The sequence below is a fragment of the Ctenopharyngodon idella genome, chromosome 6 (assembly GCF_019924925.1).
Source record: "Ctenopharyngodon idella isolate HZGC_01 chromosome 6, HZGC01, whole genome shotgun sequence".
In the NCBI taxonomy this organism is placed as follows: domain Eukaryota; kingdom Metazoa; phylum Chordata; class Actinopteri; order Cypriniformes; family Xenocyprididae; genus Ctenopharyngodon; species Ctenopharyngodon idella.
The window spans coordinates 21,345,393-21,369,627 of NC_067225.1; the positions used below are offsets into that span (position 1 = coordinate 21,345,393).

General features: G+C 36.0%; 2 protein-coding genes across 3 annotated transcripts; both read left to right on the plus strand.

The window, feature by feature from the left end:
- Window positions 1-766: 766 nt before the first annotated feature.
- Window positions 767-7,651, plus strand: c6h1orf210 (chromosome 6 C1orf210 homolog). 2 transcript variants are annotated; one of them, XM_051897411.1, is made up of 5 exons: window positions 767-913; window positions 4,714-4,831; window positions 5,198-5,648; window positions 6,564-6,647; window positions 6,773-7,651. In XM_051897411.1, exons 2-5 carry the CDS (start codon window positions 4,727-4,729, stop codon window positions 7,171-7,173), a joined length of 1,041 nt encoding a protein of 346 aa, XP_051753371.1. In that variant the 5' UTR covers window positions 767-913; window positions 4,714-4,726; the 3' UTR covers window positions 7,174-7,651. The 2 variants fall into 2 exon arrangements, with proteins under 2 accessions (XP_051753371.1, XP_051753372.1); XM_051897412.1 differs by lacking the exon at window positions 767-913 and adding an exon at window positions 2,392-4,533.
- A 296-nt stretch (window positions 7,652-7,947) lies between these two features.
- Window positions 7,948-22,651, plus strand: ap1m3 (adaptor related protein complex 1 subunit mu 3). The gene is made up of 12 exons (XM_051897410.1): window positions 7,948-8,230; window positions 9,629-9,785; window positions 9,904-9,971; window positions 10,152-10,282; window positions 11,833-11,980; window positions 14,359-14,485; window positions 17,653-17,795; window positions 18,776-18,847; window positions 19,127-19,285; window positions 20,064-20,189; window positions 20,300-20,375; window positions 20,784-22,651. Exons 1-12 carry the CDS (start codon window positions 8,189-8,191, stop codon window positions 20,804-20,806), a joined length of 1,272 nt encoding a protein of 423 aa, XP_051753370.1. The 5' UTR covers window positions 7,948-8,188; the 3' UTR covers window positions 20,807-22,651.
- The last annotated feature ends 1,584 nt before the right edge of the window (window positions 22,652-24,235 follow it).

Sequence of the window (24,235 nt, forward strand, 5' to 3'; positions counted from 1 at the left end):
AACTATCCCTTTTAAGGCTAAAAGTAGCTCCTAACTTGCCAAATTAGGAGAAACTCTTAAAAATAATGGCCGTGTCAGTTCCAATTTTAGGACTCCTAAATTTTTGCTCTAAGAGTATTTGAATTCTGCAATCTCTCGAGGACATATACTTGTTTAATTAGTAACACTAGCCTACATTTTAAAATCTTTATTTGAATATGGCAACATGATACCTCATTCTACAATATGATTAAATCACTGACAGACATCCATCCACTATCAGCCAATCACTGTGGGCATAGTTAGTCAACTTGTTGACATTATCCTTTGCAATGAGGTCAACCCTGCCTTTTCTCTTAGCTTAAGATTTCTCCCCATTCCTTAGCAAAAGTTGGTCCCAGCAGCTCTGTGAACAGGTTTTAAAAGGAAACTCTTACCTAAGAACTTTTACTGCTATTTAGGAGAACTCTAAGTGGTTAAATAAAATGTTTTGTGAATACGGCCCCTGGAGTTTAAGTCAACAAACAATGCAGTCCTTGTAATGTTGTAAACTGTACAAAACATGGAGTGCAGTAAAAACATTCCTTAAATATAAATTTGACATGAAGTACCACAGTGTGAACTAAATTGACCACCACCTGCACTGAACACTAAAGGATTAAGATCATTTATTTGTGCCATCAGTTCAAATGTCAACTGCAAGGTGAAAGAAAAGAAGCAGTGACCCATTCCACATTCAGTTACAAATTAACTTTCTCTGAGAATGGCATGCTAAAGACACACCTCACACAACCTTTGCACAACCTACCTGCCATTTCCTTAATCTTGGAAATGGCTAACAAAAATGAACCTGTCCATGATAAAATGTGACGTCTGAAGAGCAAAAAACATCAGTTTTGACATATTTTTAATAACCGGAAGAACCACATCTCAGGTAAGTTGCCTCACTATGCACTTTTTCAATGAATTCTGATGTTTACATTCATCACTACGTATGTACGTATATGTTTGTTATATAGCTTGTAACATGACAAAAGCATTGCAAAGTCCCATATGAGCAGGAGGACAATATCTTAATACATCATTCTAGCTTGCTAGTTTAATGTTTAATGATCACACATTCCTGTCAACCCTCATGTCATTTTACATTCTGTTGTCAACCACAACAAGCCAACTGCTAGGGAAGAGAAGGTAGACTATTATGGGAATCAATATAGTAAACCGCACTAGCCTGACGGATAAGACTTTATCTACTTTAAGACTTTAAAATTCGAAAAGGTAGGCCAACCAACTCCTATTCTATTGTTATTTTGTGCATTGCACTGAAGTTAATTTAAAAAGATATATATCCTTCATACGTTTATCCTTATATATTAAGGATAAACATAAACATAGAAGTTTTAATTTTTTTTAAAATTTCAGGAACTTAATGCAGGTAACAAATAAACTGATAAGTCAAAAACTGTGTTAAACAGCTTAGTTTTCAGTTTCTTTTATATGCTACAACTACAATACAAAGACCTTAGTGCCAATGTAATCAGTAACAAACAACGCAGGAGTAGAAGGGGAGGGAGTGTAGTGTATACATGATCTTGGGGAGGTCAAGTGAAAGACTCCTTTTTGTGCCGTATTTCCACAGTGTGTTCGAACCCACAACGAGAGGTCTCGGAAAACATCTGTGGGCTGTTAATTTACAAGTAGCATAAGAAGATAAAGGACAGTTACTGTACTTCTACCACACCTTTTCTAAAGATATCTTTCTCACATTTATAATGATACGTACGTGCAGACACTTCCATTTGGCTGGCTCTTAGATCCTGCAGGTATGCTGTTACGGGGGCGTCGTGAGACAGGAAGAGATAAAAGCAGCTCCTGAGGAGTGTTTACTGCCAGCAGTGCTGAAATGAATAGTGGGAGAGTGAGGGAGTGAGAGGAAGGGCCCCTATAAAAAAATGATTGAACCTTTTATGAAAAGTGGCCTCTGTGGAAGTCACAAGGAGATAAGCAGGAAATGCTAAAGCATGTGGACAAGTTGCACAAATTCATATAAAATCACCACCTCTTAAAATAATTACGCTTTCTTATGAGATTGGGTTGTTTAGTCTTGTTCAGTACATCACTTTTTTATTTTACTGTAAGATAAGACAAGCAGTCAATCTTTCATTTCTAGTATTGAGTACTTAAGTGCAGTTTCATGTCTATCCTTGTATTCTTCAACTTGTCAAGGTTGATATGTGATTTAGAAAGTAATTAGTAATGCCATACTTTTTAGTGAGAGTAATTAGTACAGTAATCTACTTACACTGTTAAAGATGTAATTAGCAGTTAGTAATTAATTACTTTTTTTAGAGTAACTTACCCTACACTGTTTCCAGTAATTGTTTTAAGATAACAGTATTATTATTGGATTTATGATTTATTTTTGATCTAACATATTTGCAATCATTAACAGAAGTTATTTTTTTTTAGGTTTTTTAACTAGTCATGAACAAGTTCTTTGAAATGCATTTTAGCAGCACACATTGACTTTATTGTTTTGTACTGCACTTTTTTTGTACTTTATTACCCTTATTGCACCTTATTACGTGACTCTCTGGAATCTTGGATTCTGATTGGTCAGTTGCAGCATTCTGTGGTTAAATATGTTTGCATAATGATGACTAAACTGTATAATTGACCATTGTCCCATGGAGAGAATTTCCTAAATAGCTGGTGTTAGTTTAATGTCTCTGGTATCACTCTTTCTTCACATTGGAGTAAAACAATTGAAAGTAGGGGGTAAATCTCATTATGAAATAAATGTTTTTCTCTAGTTCATGCTGGCAACAATTATTGGCACCCAATTATTGCAGCATCCTTTCCCAAGGATAACAGCTCTGAGTCATCTTCTATAATGTCTGATGAGTTTGGAGAACACCTGACAAGAAATCAGAGACCATTCCTTCATGCAGAATCTCTCCAAATCTTTCAGATTCCCAGCTCCCTGTTGGTGCTTCGCCTCTTCAGTTCACCCCACTCATTTTCTATAGGGTTCAGGTCAGGGAACTGGGACGGCCATGGCAGAAGCTTCATTTTGTGCTCAGTGACAAATTTTTATGTTGATTTTGATGTTTGTTTTGGATCATTGTCCTAATGGAAGATCCAACCACGGCCCATTATAAGATTTCTAGCAGAAGTGGTCAGGTTTCGATTTTTTATCTGTGGGTAAACCCTATCTGGTGGGTTTGCTGCCAAAAAGCTCTTTTTTTGTTGTTACATCTGACCATAGAAGCCGGTCCCAGTTTGAAGTTCGAGTCGTGTCTGACAACTGAATATGCTGGAGTTTGTTTTTGGAGAGAGGAGGATTTTCCTTGAAACCATCCCAAACAGCTTGTGGTAATGTAGGTGCTGTTTTTTTTTTAGGCTTTCTGACCCAGTGACTCAACTATTTTCTGCAATTATCCAGCTGTGATCCTTGGAGAGTCTTTGGCCACTCAAACTCTCCTCCTCACCGTGCATTAGGACAATATAGACATATGTCTTCTTCTAAGCAGATTTGTAACATCTTTAGTTAATTGGAACTTCTTAATTATTGCCCTGATAGTGGAAATGGGGATTTTCAATGCTTTAGCTATTTTCTTACAGCTACTTTCTGTTTTGTGAAGCTCAACAATCTTTTGCAGCACATCAGAACTATCTTTGGTTTTACTCATTGTGATGAATGATTAAGGGAGTTTGGATTTTGTTTCTTCATATTTGTACTCCTGTGGAACAGGAAGTCATGGCTGGACAATTTCATGCTCCTAGTCACCCTGGTATGCTAAAAAAAAAAAAAAAAAAAAAAAAAACAAATGAAAAAAAAAAACAAAAAACATAAATATGAATGTGAATATACTTCAGAGATATTTTACTTTTTTCTAGGGGTGCCAATAATTGTGTGCAGCATACACTGGAAAAAAAACATTTATTTCATAATGTGAGTTTCCCTTTCAATTGTTTTACTTCAATGAAAGGTTAGAATTTTGTGATTTTTTTGAATGAAAGATCAAAAGGATAAACAATGCAGATTTATTTTCACTGCCATCTTTGCTCATATTTACCAAGGGTGCCAATATTTCTGGAGTTGACTATTTATTTCTTTGTTAAAAAGTGAAATATTGTATAAAATATACCCCTTCAGGCTTATAAATATCTTTTCTTCTTTGTGTTCTAAATGACCCTTTCAGGGATTATTTGGCATAACTGACTGTACATTATTCCTTACATAGTGCTACACTGACTGTACAATGTCTTGTTGTTTACTTTGTATGTCTCATAAATATGATGTTGTTTGCAGTAGGGTGTATGCCGAGTCATGTGGTGTATTTTTAACAGTGTTGGGGTAATGCATTACAAGTAACTTGAAGTTACGTAATCAGATTACTTTTTCAAGTAACTAGTAAAGTAACCCATTACTTTTTCAATTTACAACAAAATATCTAAGTTACTTTTTCAGACAAGTAACGCAAGTTACTTTTTCACATTTATTGACTGACAGCTCTCCCATCCCCATGTTGAGAGAAATAAAGTGCAGAGGTAAAGTATGTAAACATGATGGTTATTGTAGTTCTAGACTAAATGTGATATATATATATATATATATTTTTTTTAAAGTTATATATTTATAAAGTTGCAGCAGAACTCAAACTCTCGCCGTACTCAAGGCCACTTCTCTGGTTGCCATTTATCATCTTTCTTTAATTGTGATTTCTACAGGAAGCAAGAAAACATGGGGTCTGCTACACACACAGTGTGTGTGCTCCTGTGTTTTTGGGTCTCAGGATCATGCTACACACTCCAGACCGTGGGTCCATGTACGGTCAACAGAGAGACGGTGAGGAAAAACAACACACACTCTGGCCTCTTTTGTTCCCCGAGCCAGAGCAAGTGCTGCTACATCAGGAGTATCCTGTTTGTAGGCATTTGTTTCCTGTTTTTGGTGACAGAGTTTTACCCAGTCTGGAAGTAGTTTATCTCGTGAGAAAATAAAAGTGTTGTTATATTTTTTATTTGAAACGGCAAGTGGGTAATCTTTTTTTATCTTTTAAATCTTTATAGAACAGGGTAAAATTATATATTTCATGTAAATGCTGTTTTTTAATCCTCATATGTCTGATACCGTTTCATTACACAAGACTGTTTATTGTTGATTCCAGAAGTAAGTTTCACAATCATATAATTCTTTATTCTTTCTCTTTAGGCTGCATTTGACTGCAGTGGGAAAACACTTACGTCAATACCACAGCACATCTGGATGAATGTGACCGAGTTGGATCTGTCTGACAATCTGTTAGACTTAACCCACAGTGACAGCTTCAAGCGCCTGAACCTCTTCAGCCACTTGGTCACACTGAACCTATCAGGCAACTACCTCCCCCTACTGTTAAAAGACCATCTTTACAGCCTTTCTTCTCTTAAAGTACTAGACCTGAGTAGGTGCAAACTGGCCGTGGTGGAGGCAAACGCTCTGACCAGCCTCTCCAGTTTACAGATGCTCTTCCTGGGGAACATTCCATCTGCAGCAGTTCAAGACCAGAGATTAAATCAGTTTGTTCAACTCGGAGGAGAACTGAATAACAGACAGGAAGTGGGAAACAGAGTAAAGATGATCAGAGACTCAAAGCACATGACACAGGATGACCACAATGATGGTATGAAAACTATTGTCTTGTATTTATTTTGTTTGTTACTTGGGTCAGTGACGTATATTACCTAGTTTCTATTCCTTAGAAATGTACTCTCTGATTTCATATCGGTTTTTATATGGATTTAAAACACTTTCACCATCATATCATACCAATTTATACCATTTTCAAGAAAAGTTTTATTTGAATGGCTTAAAAATGTCATGTGGTATAACCATCAAGTAAAACGTTATAACACACACCATCCTGATCATTATTTAAAAAATATTTTTAAATATTCAATTATTGAATTCACAAAACATTGCTTGTTATTATGAATTTTAAATTCATAAACATGATTACATTTTCGGGGAGTCATGCCATATGACATTTAACAATGCTAATCTTGCCTTGTCATAAAAAGGTAAAACTATCTAATATTTTTTAAAACTGACTTAAATTGACACACAGTCACATATAATTTCTTGTTTTATGCTTTTTCTCTACTTGTTGGTTGCACCACATTGTCTACATTTGTGGACAAAGGTTTTTCAAATATTAATAAGCAGTGAAGCCATTTTTTTCTAAGAAATAATAATAGCCTACAAGATTATGCCAAACTACTTAATTATGTTTTCGATTTTTCTTCTTTTTCTTTGACTGTGTGCCCCATCCAAAATAATGCTATTTATATTATTTTTAATACAGGAATTAAAAAAAAAAAAAAAAAAAAAAAACAGCTCATCATAAAAATGTGTATTCCAGTAATTTTGTGAGTGAATTGCATGTTGGACTAAATTATTGTAGATGGGCCATTTCTTTAATTTTCTATGTATTAATTATATTTATATGGACAAAAAAATTCAAATGCCCCAAGACATTTTGTCTTTCTCTGAAATGGACAAACTCTAATTTCAATATCAATTATTTTTCTCATGGCAGGATATTCTAAGGAAGTCAACCATGGAGCCTTCCTCCGTAAACTACTCACAGCAGAAACAAACGCTACAAACAGTACAATTAATGGTCAAAATCTTTTTTTTTTCTTTTATAATGTAGATTATTACCTGTGATTTCCAACTTTTTTAATCCTGCATACAGCTGAGATGCAGCTAACCATTATAAATACAATTTTTTTTTTTTTGAAACAGAGCACAAAGTCATTGATGATCCAAAAACGTCTTCAGAGAGCTGGAAGGTCCTTGTGGCTGTTCTGGTGTCAGCTATCACCCTCTCTGTTCTTATCGCTCTGATGGCCAAATTCAAAGTTGTGCACAAGTATCTGGCAAGCTACAGACACTCCAGGCTCAGCGAAGTAGATGCCACGAGTCAGTGTGACCCTGCAAACTTTGAGGTGGGATTCTCGAGCCACGGTGGCCCAGGGACTCGTGCAGCTGCATCTACTAATGACATCGAAGAGGATGACGATGGGTTTATTGAAGATAACTATATACAAGCAAGTGAGAGTGAGAGAGCCACAAAAGCAGCAGCAGCACTGACTGATGATAATGATGATGATGAAGAGGAGGAGATTGAATTTAGTATTGGTTAGGCTCATTAAGTCTAATCTTATTTGGTAAAATTTATAATAACTTGCATTAATAAGTTACTAACAAACATTCAATACTTCATAATAATTAGTTAAACTATTCACTGAGAAAAATGAATATACAGTGTCCCCAGCCTATCTAATGAAATGAAATTCATACATTTTATATAGATGTCTAAATAGAATCTTAGGACACTTTATGAAAGTATTTGAAAATATATAAATCAAAGTTTAATTACATTTGAATGTAGACCTTAATAAACTAATGACCTGTTAAGCATTTTATATACGTTTGTTAACATTATTAATGAAAGTTATTATAAAACTTTATTTTAAATTAGGATATTGATAATCATTAACGTTTAAAGATTTGTCCTTCTCTAATTTGCATTTACATTTACTATTAATTGCCTTCTGGACCTTATACAGTTTGTCTTTTGTATGTTTTACTATTTCTAAAATAAATAAATGATTTTTTGAATGTTTTTCTTTTATTGGCCACTGGGCGCCGCCGTTGTGCACTTTATTGCCTAGAGATAAATGATTACAATTTTATTATTGACATTATTATATATATTTGGATATTGTTTATAAATGGTATATAACACAAAGTAAATATTACATGGAATTCACATTATACTAAACGAATGCAGTGTTAGTGGGATTTTTATCCATCTCTACTGTTTAATAAAGTATTGTCTTGTCACCTTAAAGTAGTTGAAGTGACGTCACGCCGCTTCTACATTGTAATCGAAAGACGCGTCAAAACTTGAAAAGTGTAGATCGCTTCGTTAATTATAATGGCAGGGTTCTAGTTTTGACGTGTCGCGTCTCTCACAGTGTACAGCACAGCAACAAGCTCAAGCTGCACAACCGGTTAGACGCCTCCAAACCCGGAAGATGCGTGTACAAGGGATGGGGAAGATCTCTCTTCATTTCGAGTGATTAAACTTCACCAACATTGACGAAACTTCACCACCTGTCAGTTACTACCGGTCATACAACAGCTTTGATAAGGATGGCAGCGTCCGCGATCTTCATCCTGGACTTGAAAGGCAAGGTAAGAGCGCGTGCACCTGTCGGAGGACGGTCGTACAGTTCATACTCTCAGGATAGACAGTGTCACTTTATTTGAAACCTATATAGCTACAGATAATCGAGGTTTAAAGATCAATTGCGAAAGTAAATTCAATGTACTACTCACTTAACTCAACCATGTCAGTATGGCACATTACATATAGGCTACACTCCACATCACACTCTTGAAGTGAACAGCACTTCACTAAAGGCAGTTTCAATGTTCTTGTTTCATATATTGCTTGTTTCTGTATTTAAGTACTGCCTATTTAAGTTAACATTTCTTTTTAATTTTATATTTTATAGGATTGTATATAGTATATATAGGATTTTTTAATCCAAAAATCACAGTATCTCTGATACATATCACACACACACACACACACACACACACACACACACACACACACACACACACATATGTGGTTCTCTATAGACGTAATGGTTTTTATACTGTACAAACTGTATATTCTATCCCCCTACACTATCCCTACTCCTAAACCTACCCATCACAGAAAACTGTCTGCATTTTTTGAATTTCAAGAAAACACCATTTAGTATGTTTTTTAAGCCATGTTTACATTGTAATACCCATGTCATTATACACATATACACATAAACCATGTATACAAGAACACACACACACACACACACACAAATAAGAGAATATAAAGATTTATTTATATATATATATATATATATATATATAGAAGCTCAGAACACATTAGTTTGTAATGGATGGATATGAGTGTTTCCATGAAAACAAAGCCTCAGGGTCTCAGTGGAATGGATTACCTTCCAATATACCCCTGGATTTTGGCAGTGCTGATGAAAGCAGTCTTGTCTGTGCCCTAGAGCAATCCAATATCTCCATCTGAAGGAATACCTTAACACCAGCCATGTTAAAGTCAGACTTCTCTGATCTTTTATGTTTCACCCTACTATATACCTTCAATGCACCTGTAAACTGACCAGGACTATTTGGAAGTATTTGATTGCATCTTGGATTGATTAGTAGAGGTATTTGTATAGATATTGGTTGATAACTCTTATTGATTGAGCTGTTAACATTTCCTCAGGCTGATTTAAGTCTATGCAAATAAACCTTGTGCTGTAAGTGTCCTTTTGGCCTGAGAATTTATTACAAGTGTTTACTTTTGAGGGCACAAGAAATCCATTTTGCGTGATGACTGGTGCCAAAAGGTTTGCACTTAATGCATAAATTATATCTTATCAATTAAAAATAAAAATAAAAAACCTTAAAATCCATGTCTGTCAGTTTTCCCCTAAAAAATGGAGTGATGGGGGTCTTCAAGGATCAGAATTGGGATACTCCGTTTTATGACATTCTCATGCTTTCAACTTTGTTTCCATCTCTAAGGTGCTCATATGCCGGAACTACATGGGCAACATAGACGTCAATGAGATTGACAACTTCATGCCCATAATGATGAAGAGAGAGGAAGATGAAGATTTGTCACCAGTGGTTATTCATGGCTCCACCCACTTCCTCTGGATAAAGCACAGCAACCTGTACTGTATCCTCTATACGCTTGTAAATGTACAAATATAATTTTGTGAATATTTGTCCTACTGTTGTATAGTAATAGCTCTGCAAATTTTTAGCGTATTAACCACTTAACAGATTTTACTCAGTGGTTGCAGTAACAAAGAAGAATACCAATGCTGCTCTTGTATACTCCTTCCTGTACAAATTAGTCGAGGTGAGTGAGTTTTATATCTATCAACATGACAGCGCCTTCAATAAAACCTTACACAGCACAATCTTGTTGACTGTGTAAACATCAAAAAAACTGCCATAGCATATTTCCTCACTATAATATATCCTTACTAAATGTATGTACATTTAGTATAGTAGTCTTGTATTGACTATTTGTTTGCAGGTGTTCACTGAATATTTCAAGTCACTGGAAGAAGAGAGTATTCGAGACAATTTTGTGACAGTATATGAGCTAATGGATGAAGTCATGGACTTTGGATTCCCTCAGACCACTGACAGCAAGATCTTACTAGAGTAAGTTCTGACAGACTCACCATTCAACCATCACTCCTCAGAGAACAGTATTCATCGTTTACAAACAGAGCCATGAAGGATCGTCATTCACTATTCAAGCTCAGTGCTATTCATAAGTCACTGTATATGCTTTGTGCAGAGAACACAGTTTAACAAAATGCTGTTAATAGTTTTTTATAATACACAGAGAGATGTTTGGACCAGAGAAATGTAATATAGTAGGTAAGCATAAAGAGACATTTTAAAAGTTGGCATGAAATGATAATTCATCATATCTATTTTCTAAAACCATCTTATTAATCTTATTGGGAACAATTCATCCATTCATATATTACATTTTTTAAAATTTCTTTTAAAATATCATAATTTGATCTCCCAGTGGAACGACAGTCTCAATACGGAAGAAAACTAACATTTTGTCATGACTTTAAATCTTTCCAGTAGTTTATCTTTTAGAAGATTAAAGAATATTCAAAATGTGAACTCGTTTAGCTAAATAAATGATATTAATATCACATAACCAGCTGTGTCATGCAAGTGACCATCTTACTAATTCTAACAATAATACATTTACTTTATATAGCGTTTTTAGCTGATACTCAAGGCATTTAAAAAAGAATAAGCATAAAAGTAGAACATGCTAAATAAACAATATAACAAGAAAACACAATATGCATTTTCTTGTCCAGCAAATTAAAAGGCTAAAGAACAAACAATAAAACATAGTACATATAATTTGTATGTCTGTGCATAAACTTCCTTCAGGTTTATAAGTGCTTATCAGTTTCCTGGTTTTGCAAGCAACCACTTAGCGGATAGCTAATTATTGCTAGCTCTCACTGACAGCAACACAATACCTTGTCAGCTGGAGACACTTGAGGTTTGAGCACACACACATACACATCTACAGTTCCCAGACCTTGTTCTAAAAACAACATTGACGCAGAATCGATTAAGAATGAATGAGGAAACTTATGTATTGAATATTAAGTGGTTTGTTGTGGTGTTTTTAATAGGATGCTAATGTTCATCGGGGGTGATTGAACACTCACTTTAATGTTAGTTAGTCACACTAATTTCTTTTTGCATTCGTGTTTTTCATGTGTAATAAGTAAAGGATGTGTGGTAAAGAAAACATTACATTAATGTAAGTGATGAAAATACAAAAAAAGAAAAACAAGGTCAGGTGTTTGTCAGCCTGTCTGTCCCTAGGGGCAGCCATGTTCTTCCCATGAGTCCTTGTTCTCTCAGCATTCTAACACCAGAGGTCTGTTTATATACCTACTGAATTTACTTGCTTCACTGACTCATTTTAATTTAAATCTAATTAGATCTGTAAAGCTAAGTCTGTGACAGATGACAGATTGACGTCAGGATGTAATAATGTTCATCACATTGGTAATATCTGACATGCAGTGGTGGGCTGATATAATAATTAATCTGCATATAATGTAATATAATAATATAAAGATAATTTTTTATGTTGCCTGTTTTCCTGGTCATTATTAGTGTTACCCTGACCTAATCATCTTTTTTCATTTCCATGACAGGTACATCACCCAACAGGGGCATAAGCTGGAGGTGGGAGCACCACGGCCCCCAGCTACAGTAACAAATGCTGTGTCTTGGAGGTCAGAGGGCATCAAATACAGGAAAAATGAAGTCTTCATGGATGTCATTGAGTCTGTTAACCTATTGGTGAGCTGATTTAATTATACTGTTGGGACAGCATTCCTCAATCAACCAGTCAGACTATAGGCGTGGTTTAGAGTTGAGGCTTCAACATCATTCTTCTTAACCTATGATTTCCCTATGACTTTAAAGGCTTTTAATGGATAGGGTTGGGAAGAGGGACTGTGTTGTTCCAGGGCTAATAAAAGATTCAGGAATATATTCTGATTGATAAAATCACAGTCATCGTAGATGCTGCTCATATTCATTTTAATTAATATATTGATAATGCGTGGGTGCAAGAACAGTACTCTTGACCCATTAGTCCTAATCAAATTTCAGGGTGTGAAATTTGTTCGTACACTACCGTTCGAAAGTTTGGGGGTCAATACGACCTGAAAGAAATTTTCGAACTGAAATAAATGTTGTTCTTTAGAAATTTCTATTCATCAAAGAATCCTGAGCAAATGCATCACAGTTTCCACATCCAAAAATATTAAACAGCCTAACTGTTTTCAACATTGATAATAATAAGAAATGTTTCTTGAGCACCAAATCACCATATTGATTTGTGAAGGATCATGTGACACTGAAGACATTTAATAAATTACATTTTAAAACAGTTATTTTAAATTGTAATAGTATTTCTATTTTGAAAAATTACTGTTTTACTGTATTTTTTGATTAAATAAATTCAATGAAAAAAGCAGTCTTAAAGGGTTAGTTCACCCAAAAATGAAAATTCTGTCATTAATTACTCACTCTCATGTCGTTCTACACCCGTAAGACCTTCGTTCATCTTCGGAACACAAATTAAGATATTTTTCATAAAATCCGATGGCTCAGTGAGGCCTGCATTGCCAGCAAGACAATTAACACTTTCAGTGCCGAAAAACGCTACTAAAGACATATTTAAAACAGTTCATGTGACTATAGTGGTTCAGCCTTAATGTTATGAAGTGACAAGAATACTTTTTGTGTGCCAAAAAACAAATAACGACTTTATTCAACAATATCTAGTGATGGGCGATTTCAAAACACTGCTTCATGAAGCTTTGAAGCTTTACAAATCTTTTCACCAAAAGTCACGTGATTTCAGTAAACGAGGCTATGTTACATCATGAGTGTTTCGAAATTTCAGTGGTTCACCACTGGGGGGAGTGACTTTGGCAGTTTGATATGCGCTCCAAACCACTGATTCGAAACAAAAGATTCGTAAAGCTTCAAAGCTTCATGAAGCAGTGTTTTGAAATTTCCCATCACTTGATATTGTTGAATAAAGTTGTTATTTTGTTTTTTTGACAAACAAAAAGTATTCTCGTCGCTTCATAACATTAAGGTTGTACCACTGTAGTCACATGAACGGTTTTAAATATATCTTTAGTAGCTTTCTGGGCATTGAAAGTGGTAACTGTCTTGCTGGCAATGCAGGCCTCACTGAGCCATCAGATTTTATGAAAAATATCTTAATTTGTGTTCCGAAGATGAACAAAGGTCTTATGGGTGTGGAACGACATGAGGGTGAGTAATTAATGACAGAATTTTCATTTTTGGGTGAACTAACCCTTTAAGTAAAAAAATTGCAATAAATACAATAGCATAACATGCATTACTTACTTGAAAAAGTAACTTGATGTATACTATAGTGAAAATACAAAAATGAGCACATTACTTCCCTTGTGTAAAAAAACACAACTTTCCACATACTGGATCAGTTTTGCTTTTTCAGTACAGACATCAAACAGCCCACGCTATCACTCCATCATCCTACTGTACCTCAGCCGACCTCCTTCATGTTTTCAGGGTCAAGGGTCAGATCTCCAGACTTCCTTAGATTGAGAGAGGGAGGAAGCAGCTGCCGTCTTTAAGAGTTTGTTGCCTTTCTTTTCTGGTCCTTAACTCTCAGCCCCCCCCACCTGGACTGGCTTTTGATGGATTCATTAGTGCTCCTCAGAGTCGGGGTCTAAACGCTGGCAGACAGTAGCGCTGAGCAGCACCACTCTTCTGATTAAGAGCTAAATCACGTCCCATTGCTTTCTAATTCTGCATTGCTATTCATCCGTGCAGCTTTCTCGCTCTGGCTTTTTCTGGCTCTTGTATCTGAGAGCCCTCAGAGGTATTGACTCGACGTGGACTTTTTAAGGTTTAGATCTATCTTCAGAGTCCAGCTTGTATGCTTTTAATATTTTAGCATAATATAATATATTACATTCTCATATTCGTAGTTATCACAGCATACTTCACACCTTTCTTTGCAAAAGCATTATAGCACAAATCACACTGTTACTGCCTTGCTCGACAGAGCGTAATAAATTGTAGATGGCAGTAATGGTGATGATACAATATCGCACCTTGCCACTCTTGATTGTGCTTTGCATTTATCTTCTCTGTTTTGTTCGTTATAGGTCAGTGCTACAGGCAGTGTTCTACGAAGCGAGATTTTGGGCTGCATCAAACTCAAAGTCGTTCTGTCAGGCATGCCTGAGTTAAGACTTGGACTCAATGACAAAGTTCTCTTCGAGATCACTGGGCGTGAGTATACACAACTATCAGTAAATTGTCTTGAGAACTGAAATCAATTTTTATTCGATGTAAAAATGCAGCTTAATATGCAGAGACAACTATAAGTAAGCTATTTGTTGGCTGATTCTCGCTCTGTGGCAGTTCTTGTGGCATAAGTTTGGGGTGTGCCTACTGGTTTCTGAGCAATAGCAAATGGAGGAAGTGTTCATGAAAAACATGGTTTTCAGTCATTATTTTTGCAGTTTCTTTTGGTGTCACAAATGGCGACCAAAGTTACACATTTGAGCCTTAAATTGACCCTTCTTTTTGTTTTGTTAAATTGATGGGGTTTTTTTTAGTAGTGCAGAAGGTGACCTAATTCCCAGGCCTGATAGTCAAGCAGTCAGTTGATTGTCTTAACCTATTTTATACTAAGTGACTCTCTCATTTGCACTTGTTAGGTGAATTTCATTCTGTTTCTCTAGGTTAATCCCCACCCCAGGCCTAACCCAGCGGGTGTTAGTTTCACAGTAGACCGGGATTCATTTATGCATTCTGCATGTGCTGTGTAAATACAGCTATGCATTCAAGAACAGTAGCGCTCCAGATTCACTAATATCCAACAGAAAGGAAATCTATATCAAATTGAGCAAGAAAATTCTGTTCAAATAAATTAAAGGTACACTATGTAACTTTTGGCCCTCTAGTGATAAAAAACAAAACTGCATGCATTTTGCAGATGAACATTGTTTTGGTTGTGCTTCGGCTCTGCGTGACTGTGCGGATGAATATGGTTATCCTACTGCTCATAAAATATTCACTACTAGGCTTAAGAGATATCTAACTAGTTTAGAAGGAAGGGATCAACAGGAAAAGACAATCCAATCTTGATGCTCATTTTATTACGAGCTCTGTCACGTTCACTTTTTACAAGCAGAAGCTCCTCTGTTTGGTGTGTTTTTTTTTCTTTGTTAAAACAGGTGATTTCCCGGAGATTCGAGATTTAGTGTGCTCTATGTCAACCTTTCTCGCTCGTTGTGACAACTAATGTATGCCACTTCCGTATGTGTCATAGTAGGCAGAACAATCTTTCTCTATTTACAGATATGATGAGATTGTTGTCAAAATTACCGAATTCGATACCAAGTCGGTACTGACATTTTAAAAATTTGATGCTTTGAGCACCGTTGAGCGGATTCGTAAACACCTCTGATTGGCCTTTGTGTTCACGCACTCATCAGATATGTCTGTGATTGGCTACAATGATCAACACTTCAAAAACATGTTGTAAATAGATATCAATGATGCTCTACACTGAGCGCTTACACAGATACACTGAAAGCAGGTGTCTATCAGTGGACCAGTCCGCTGATAGATGGCTGCTTTCAAACGTTCCTGCTCCCGCTTTCAAAACGCTTTTAAATTCAAACACCTCCATGTGCTTTCAAATGCTCCCATGTGTTGATCATTATAGCCAATCACAAACATATCTGATGAGCGCGTGAACACAATCGCCAAGCAGAGGTGTTTAAGAATCCGCTCAACAGCGCTCAAAGCGTCACATTTTTACAATTTCAGTACCGACTTGGTATCGAAGTTAGTGCTTTTGACAACAGTAGATGAGATATGATGCAAGTACGCAATTTTGTACGAAAAGCATCCCACTCAGTCTAAAATATGAACACTTATAATGGACTTACCATAGTGAATCAGATTAAGACAAAACACGTTTTGTAATAAGGATTGATGGTGTATTGACTTTTGTTAATTTTGAATAACAAAAAGTTGCATATTGCACATTTAATAGCAGATGCATTTATTAACCAAGCTGTGCTGCAGCTTGCCAACATTTCATAGACATTTCAAGTCACCCTTTCATTTTACTTCTACAGGAAACTGTTTTATCAGATATGGTTTCAGGGAAGTGAAATCAACCTACTTGTTTCCTTTACACTTCCCACAATAAAGTTGAACTATTGTAAACGTAGCTGAAGGTAAAAGGTGCAATTCTGTTCTTGCATCAGTTGCAATTACGTCCTAATATGAACCCAGAAATAGCTCTCCTCAGCTCAGCAGTAGAATGAAAATTAAACAAGTGAAACACTGCCCTCTACAGGCTTTTATTGTAAAGGTTAAGATATAGGACAGTCTTCTTTGTAATAATGTTGATTCTGTTGATGTTGATTCTGATTCTTACTTTTTTTTCTAATTAAATAAAAAAACATTACAAATTATATTAAGGATTACATTTTAAGTGATTTAACTTGTATAATGATCATGTTATCCAGCATGATTTGAGAATATCCCAAAGAGTGTCTTTTGCTTCAATGGAAGCAAGAAAATGTGACATATTGTACATAGTTCAATCCATCCATCCTCCAAACTGCCTGTTCTCTGTAGAGTCGCAGGGGAATATTATATATTATCTATTTTTCTAATTATAGTAATATTATAAAGAACATTATAGGGCAAACCTGCTATCTTTAGAGCACATTTACTGCTGCGTCAAAAGATGTGTACCTAAAAGTCTACCTCTGGTTCTGAACACCAATCACTTTCCCCGAAGCCTCTGCCTGTGGACCCTGGGGATCCAATCAGAGAGCTATAAGAGAGCATCCTAACCCCTTCCCGACCTTTAGTCCCTGCGGTTGATGTCATCAGTAGGTGCTGCAGCGGCTCCCAGCACGTCTCATCAGCAGCAGAGGACACAGACACCCAAAGCTTCTGATCTGACCTCTGTGTTCCAGCTCAAACCTCTGAGAGCTCTTTCATGTTCCACTGTAAATGTCACTCCTGGATAGAGCAGAATACATTCATAAATATAAAGAGAATGGCTCACGCGCACACACATTCCTGCTGTGAGCGTGCTGGTGAAATCCCACAGCTCTGTGGTATTAGTGAGTTTAGGGGCTCAGAGGCCCCGAGTCATTAAGAAGCTCTTCTGTAGTCACTGCCTTTCTCTTTGCTGAGGTCAAACAAATAAACTACCTTCACACTTACCTGGGTGCACAAAAGTGCTATTGTTTGCAATTTCCAGGAAACACATTAGAACGCTCCGTGTGTGAATATGGTGTTTGCGTGGGCAGCTTTCAACTTGATTAACTAGCTTTGCACAAATTAGAATCATCAGCGACCACTTTTCTTATATTAGAATTCACCGTGCTCTCTCTCTGGGCTTCTGTTTCTCTTTTTCTCAGGAGAGAAGAGTAAGTCTGTGGAGCTGGAAGATGTGAAATTTCATCAGTGTGTGCGTCTCTCTCGCTTCGAGAACGACCGGACTATCTCTTTCATCCCACCTGATGGAGAATCCGAACTCATGTCTTACAGACTCAACACCACGGTCAGTCCTGCATCTACACAACTCTCCAATCAATGAGTTTAGATATGTTTTGTCAAAGATAGATGTCATAATAATGCGTAGTAATTTAGAATGTCAAAGTTTATCATGTTATTAATGTACGTTTAAAGACGGGTTGATTTGTAACTTAGTTACAAAGTATTTGGTATTATACTTTTTGTGCCGTTGTAATGATGAGGTCTCAGAGAGCTTTATTTAAATAAAAACATACAAGAATCAAAGAACATGAATATGATGAAAAAACAAGACAAGAACTTCAAAGGCAAAACCCATACAAAGAATTTGAAATGAAAAGAATTTGAAATTGAAAGACCAAAACAAAAACATGAATCAAAGGTTATGTTTGGAATATCATAATACTCTTATTATTTCTGCAGTATATGCATTGTAAAGCATTCAAATTTATCTTCCACTTCCAGCGTGAGCAATAAACTGCATGTAGTTACATCACTGTTTTAACATCTTTTTGTTGTGACTCATAATTTGCTTGTTTAAAGACTTTTTTATACAACATTGCTTTCAAATGTAAATGTTTTTATTTCAAAGATGATAACTGACTAAATGTATACACTAACGTTCAAAAGTTTAGAGTCATTATGTTCTTTTTTGAATGTTTTTGATAAAAGTCTCTTTTGCTCACCATGAAAATACAGTGACAACTGTAATATTGTGAAATATAACAATTTAAAATAACTGTTTTGAATATATTTGAATTTATTATTGTGATGGCATAGCTGAATTTTCAGCAGCCATTACTTCAGTGTCACATAATCTTCAGAAATCATCTTAATATGCTAATTTGGTGCTCAAGAAACATTTCGTATTGTTATAATAGTTGGAAAATATTACTGTATTTAATTGATTTAAGAAGATTACCTGTCAAAAAGGCAAGTCAGTGGCTCAATAAGTGGCAGTAGACTCACTGCTCTGTTATTTTCTCTGTCACTCCTCTGTTTTGACAGGTGAAGCCTCTAATATGGATTGAGAGCGTAATAGAGAAGTTCTCTCACAGTCGAGTAGAGATCAAGGTTAAGGTAGAGCTGCACACATATACACAATCTACACACTCCACTGATTCTTGCTTTGCCTTCTCCAGCACACTCCCTGGTTTCAATAATTAGCTTTCAGGCTTCTGTCCTGGGGAATGGCTCGGAGTTTACCTGAGCTGTGTCCAAAGGCTTGTCAGATTCTGACATAAACATGCTTTGTCCTATTGCCCTTGCCATACTGAAACTTTAGTTTCTGGAAGTGTAGCTTTGGAAGTTTTACTTAGAGTGTGAAGTTGTGCTATAGTTCCTCCATCTGTTCTCCAGGCCCGCAGTCAGTTCAAGAGCCGCTCCACTGCCAACAATGTGTCCATCTTAGTTCCTGTTCCAAGTGACGCTGACTCCCCCAAATTTAAGACCACCACAGGCCAGGCTAAATGGGTTCCTGAGAAGAGTGCTGTAGAATGGAACATTAAGTCCTTCCCTGTAAGTACTATACATGTGTTTTGCAAGATGTTTGAGATCTTTGTGTCGCTTCAAATCACTGCAAGTTATGTTCTTTTTTCAGATTTCTAAAAAACTTATTTTGAGATATAAATAAAAAAGTCAAATAATCCATCACCTCACGTTTTTGCTGATTTCACAGGGAGTCTATTTCACACTTTTAACAGCACTCCAAAATTACTGGCAAACATAATACATTTTTACAGTTTATATATTTCTTGCAATAATAATATATTTTAATGCAGTTTTAAAATTTATTTTATTTTTCTTTTATATAGTTTTTAATTCTTATTTATTCCCTTTCATATTTTTTTTTTGTTTATTTCTTTCCCTCTATCCTTTATAATCAATGGCAAAAGTATATACAAAATGTATGCAAAATATAAAAAATTAAATGCTTGACATCAAACATAGTACAAGCAAAGACATACTAAATTAATGATTCTGCGCCTTATCATTACCACTAGATAGTTGCAAAACCTAGCTTTTTCCTCTCTCTCTAAGAAGACAGACATGTGAGACATTTAGTCAAGAATGTTTTTCAAATCCTGATGATGTCTTTGGCGTTTGAGGCTTGAAAGGCTATAAGACGGATGTTGAAACGCTGAAAAGACAGGAAAATTTGTATCAACCATGACTCAGAAGACTCATTTAGAACCGAACTGTTAATTAGGACTTATTACTGAAGTGATGATTTTTGCAGTGTTAATTAGACAGTTAGATGTGTCAAAAAATAATGATGTGTCTTTACTCGTTAAAGGGTGGGAAAGAGTTCATGATGCGAGCTCATTTTGGACTGCCAAGTGTGGAAAGTGGTGAACTTGAGGCCAAGCGACCAATTACAGTAAAGTTTGAGATTCCATATTTCACAGTGTCGGGCATTCAGGTGAGGCACACAAAACACACTTTCACCTCACAAAATATTCTTTGATAATAGTCACTGTGCGGTAGACTTAAATTTATTTTTTGTTGAGTTTTGTTTATGTGTGGTAACAGGTGCGATACTTAAAGATTATCGAGAAGAGCGGATACCAGGCATTACCGTGGGTGCGTTATATTACTCAGAGTGGAGGTAAGACACATTCAGAAATTCCCTCTCACACACGCGTCGTTCGCTTTCTCAAATATCATTCTGATATAAAGTTTACCTTCACCCTGCATTAAGAGTTCAGTGAACATGAGCCTTACTCTGTCTTCTGTCACACACACACACTCAGTTTGAAATAGTGTAGACTATCAGTTTTCCATTTGCATCAGCGACACCAGAGGAGAGAGAGTCACTCTAATCCTTCAGCCCTCTTCACTTATTCATAAGAAATGCAGAGCAGACTTCAAGCCACAATGGAATTCTTCAGATATATCCAAACACCCAAATGTCAATAACATATTAAAATGCCTTCAAATAAACTTTGATGTACTTGTTTTTATATATACAATTTATTAGTTGTACTTTCTGACTTTGCGTGAACATTTTTGACAGATTATCAGCTGAGGACCAACTGAGAGAGGACAGCGCCTGCATATGCTGTGTGTTCTGTCTGTCCTGTTTCATCAGCGAGACAACTACTGCCTTTCACACAGCAGTCAGATGGCTGTACCCTTCCTATTGCTTTTGTCTGAGATCAGATTTTACAAATTAAACAAGCAAAGTCAAACCACAAAGTTACTGAGAAACTATGATTGATTGACTAATTTTGGAACATAATCTTCAGGTCGTATTACAGAAACTTCCTAGAATCTAGTTCTATTTAAAGAGATATTTTCATGTCGTTCCAAACCATGTATGTATTTCTTCTATTTAAACGCAATAAACTTTTTGTCTATACAATATAAGTTATTTTGAACCCCATTGACTTTCATTATAAACAAAAGCAGTTGAAACATTCAAAATATCTTCTTTTATGCTCTACACAAGAAAAAAAACACACAGGTTCAGGGTTATTTTCATTACTTTACTAAAATAAAATAAAATATAAAAAACGTAAACTTATTTTATTTCAGCTAGTTGCCAAGCAAACATTTCTCATTTTCGTTTAGTTTAAGTTGAAGTACCAGAATAACTAAATAACCTAAAACTTAATAAAATCTATTCTCCCATTTTATATCAGGTGTCTTTAACTATTACATACTAACATTTAAATTAATCATTTGATACAATGCACTGATGTACATGCATGTTTTTACAATGTACTTATATTATTAATTACCTGCATGTAATTACATTTTTCTGTTATTACATACACTGTTGACCCTTCCCTTACCTTTTAACCCACTCTTAAACCTACCCATAACACCAAACCTGTCCCTAACCTTACCCGTATCCCACCTCAATAGCAGCAAAAGTGTTTTGCTATACAACATTAACACAATAAGTACATTGTACTTATTTTTTTTAATGTAAGTACATAGTAGTTAAGGACACAATATAAAGTGTGACCAAAAACTAATAAAAATGACCAAAACACAAAACAAAATTACTTCAACTAAAATTAAAATAAAAACAGAAAAATGATAAAAGTATATCAATGATACTAAAATAGCACTGTACAGGTTTGGAACGACATGATTGTGAGTAAATGATGAGATTTTTTGGGTGAACTTAAGCTGCTTATTTTCATTTCTGCTGTAGGTGGAGGGACTATCTTTCAGTGTGATATGATCTTATGTCTGTAGAGCTGTAAACATAACCACAGGCCCAATGAAATTAATACCTTGTGCTCAAAATCAATGATTAATAAGGCAGCGTACTGTTAGGACAGCATAGTAACACTATATTTTCACCACAGCGGTCCGTATCCTTATCTTTGGTTTGGTTCGTTTGTGCTCACTCAAAATACCACGAATGCCTAGACACTTTTAAAGGTAAAATAAAAAGTGCTTAATGGCATTACCTAACAGCAAATAACTCCATGTTGATGCTGTTTTAATTATGATTGTGTTTGTTTCTTTAATCCACAGCAGTCAACACATCTAATCACACATGACTTTTTTGTAGGTCATTGTAAGTGTTCACACTGGGAAAATCCTCCCAGATTTCCTTTCATTCAGCATGCATTGCACCACTTGTTTTATCAGTGCGACGTGTGTGTGTGTGTGTGTGTGTGTGTGTGTGTGTAATACTGTCTGCCACCTCTGCAGAGGCAGCAGAATATATTATTTGTCACGTCAAAACGGCTTCCTCCCTCATTTATATACCAAAGGTCAATGGCGTGACAACGTCTGATATTTATTTCACACTGAATCTGAAATATGTATTTTTGATCTTTTTCTATTGACAACCTTTTTGCTCAATAGTAATACTATACTAAAGGTCATTGTGAGAAAATAAATGGATTTTTGTTTTGGCAAGCGTTTTGTGATTATTTTCTGCGCTGTATGGAAAGGCCCATTTTTTGTTTATTTACCTATATGAATATTCCAGCTATTGAAATAAATTGCTGTTTTATGCAGAGGTATGAATATGAGCAAATGGATAACATATTTTCTTTCTCAATCATCCATGAATATGGGTGTTGTACGCATTGCTATTTTTGCTCGCCTTCATTCTTATCAGTCTCAGCAATAGATGGGTGACAATGGGTCACAGAGTCAGCTATTGTTTACATGGTGACTGAGGAGCTGTTGCACAATAGTCAGCTTGTTGTGGGTAAAACAGGCATTGCCCAACACGACCCAGCCACCCCCTGCCCATGATTACGGTCCCCCTCAGCCCATTACTGGCCCTTTCAGAATTTACTTCTGTCTTCACAGGACAGGGTATGGATGAATGACTCAGCTGCATGGTTTCTCAAACACAATTCATCAAACATTCAAGAGGGACCAAACTAAAAACAATTTAACCAGACAGTAGCTTTCTGTTATTTATATAGTTATAGATAATACAAAGTAGTGATTTGGAAAATAAAAGATTGCTTTGCCAAGAGAACACAAAGAATCTTGCTTTGTGATGGATAAACCGCTATTTAAGACTAAATGCAGTCTATGGTGGCCCCAAAAAGTATTTGGACAGAGTTAATGCATGAATGTCAATGAATATAAAATTAAATATCAATCCATGTGGCATCTGCAATCAAACGTGCTCGGCCTTTTCTCAGAGCCATTTCTGCAGTGACTTTTAACCATCAGGTCCCAGGATAATTTTTAGATGTTTGGGGTGGATGAAGTCATGCTGCTCTCACATGTTATCGGAAATGTACTTCCCACTTCTAAATTCGTGATTACAAGCTGGTCGAGTTCAAGTGCTTTGTTGTTGGAAAGAATAGTAATGGAGGACACCAGGTTTATTCTTGCCTATTTATTGGGGTCATCTTATTAAAGCCAAAATGTATTGAAGATATGTAATCTTTAATAAAATTTTGGGTCACATTGACAACCATATTAAAATTCACCACCCTATCTAGATCAGCTTGACGATTCTGGAATTTCGGTCAAAAACATACTATAGGGTGAATTCAGAGTGATTGGGACACTTTTTGCCATTGAGATGACTTGGAAAAAGTGTCCCAATCAACCTGAATTCACTCTATTCGTTGTGTATAAAACATAGGCTACAATATGCTTCAAATGGTTATTCATATATGTAAATACGCAATAGTTTAACAAGCCCAGGCGACTCAGAAAATCTCGGGCATCAAAATTCTCTCAGAGTTTCGCGTTCAGGTCCAATTTCATACTAGAAAACTTGTATTTAATCCAGATAGCATGTGAGGCAGGGGGGTTTCCTCCGAGGAGGCAAGGGAGGCAGTGCCTCCTCAAAAAAAACTGGATGAGAAAATAATCGATATTACAAAAATAAAACAACGCAAATATTACAAAATTTGACATTAAAAGGTGTAAAAGTCACTCGTTTTTCTAAAGAAACGCTGACAAACAGCGACACCCGCAGGTGAAGTTACAGCGGGAAGCCCGCGCCTCTTGTGCCTCCCTTCAGCT

Coding starts and splice junctions, on each gene's coding strand:
- c6h1orf210 (XM_051897411.1), top strand. CDS start 4,727: ATGGGGTCTGCTACACACACAGTGTGTGTGCTCCTGTGTTTTTGGGTC. Junction 4,832..5,197: donor GTACGGTCAACAGAGAGACG/GTGAGGAAAAAC, acceptor CTTTCTCTTTAG/GCTGCATTTGACTGCAGTGG. Junction 6,648..6,772: donor TACAAACAGTACAATTAATG/GTCAAAATCTTT, acceptor TTTTTGAAACAG/AGCACAAAGTCATTGATGAT.
- ap1m3 (XM_051897410.1), top strand. CDS start 8,189: ATGGCAGCGTCCGCGATCTTCATCCTGGACTTGAAAGGCAAG. Junction 8,231..9,628: donor TCCTGGACTTGAAAGGCAAG/GTAAGAGCGCGT, acceptor TCCATCTCTAAG/GTGCTCATATGCCGGAACTA. Junction 14,486..17,652: donor TCTCTTCGAGATCACTGGGC/GTGAGTATACAC, acceptor TCTTTTTCTCAG/GAGAGAAGAGTAAGTCTGTG.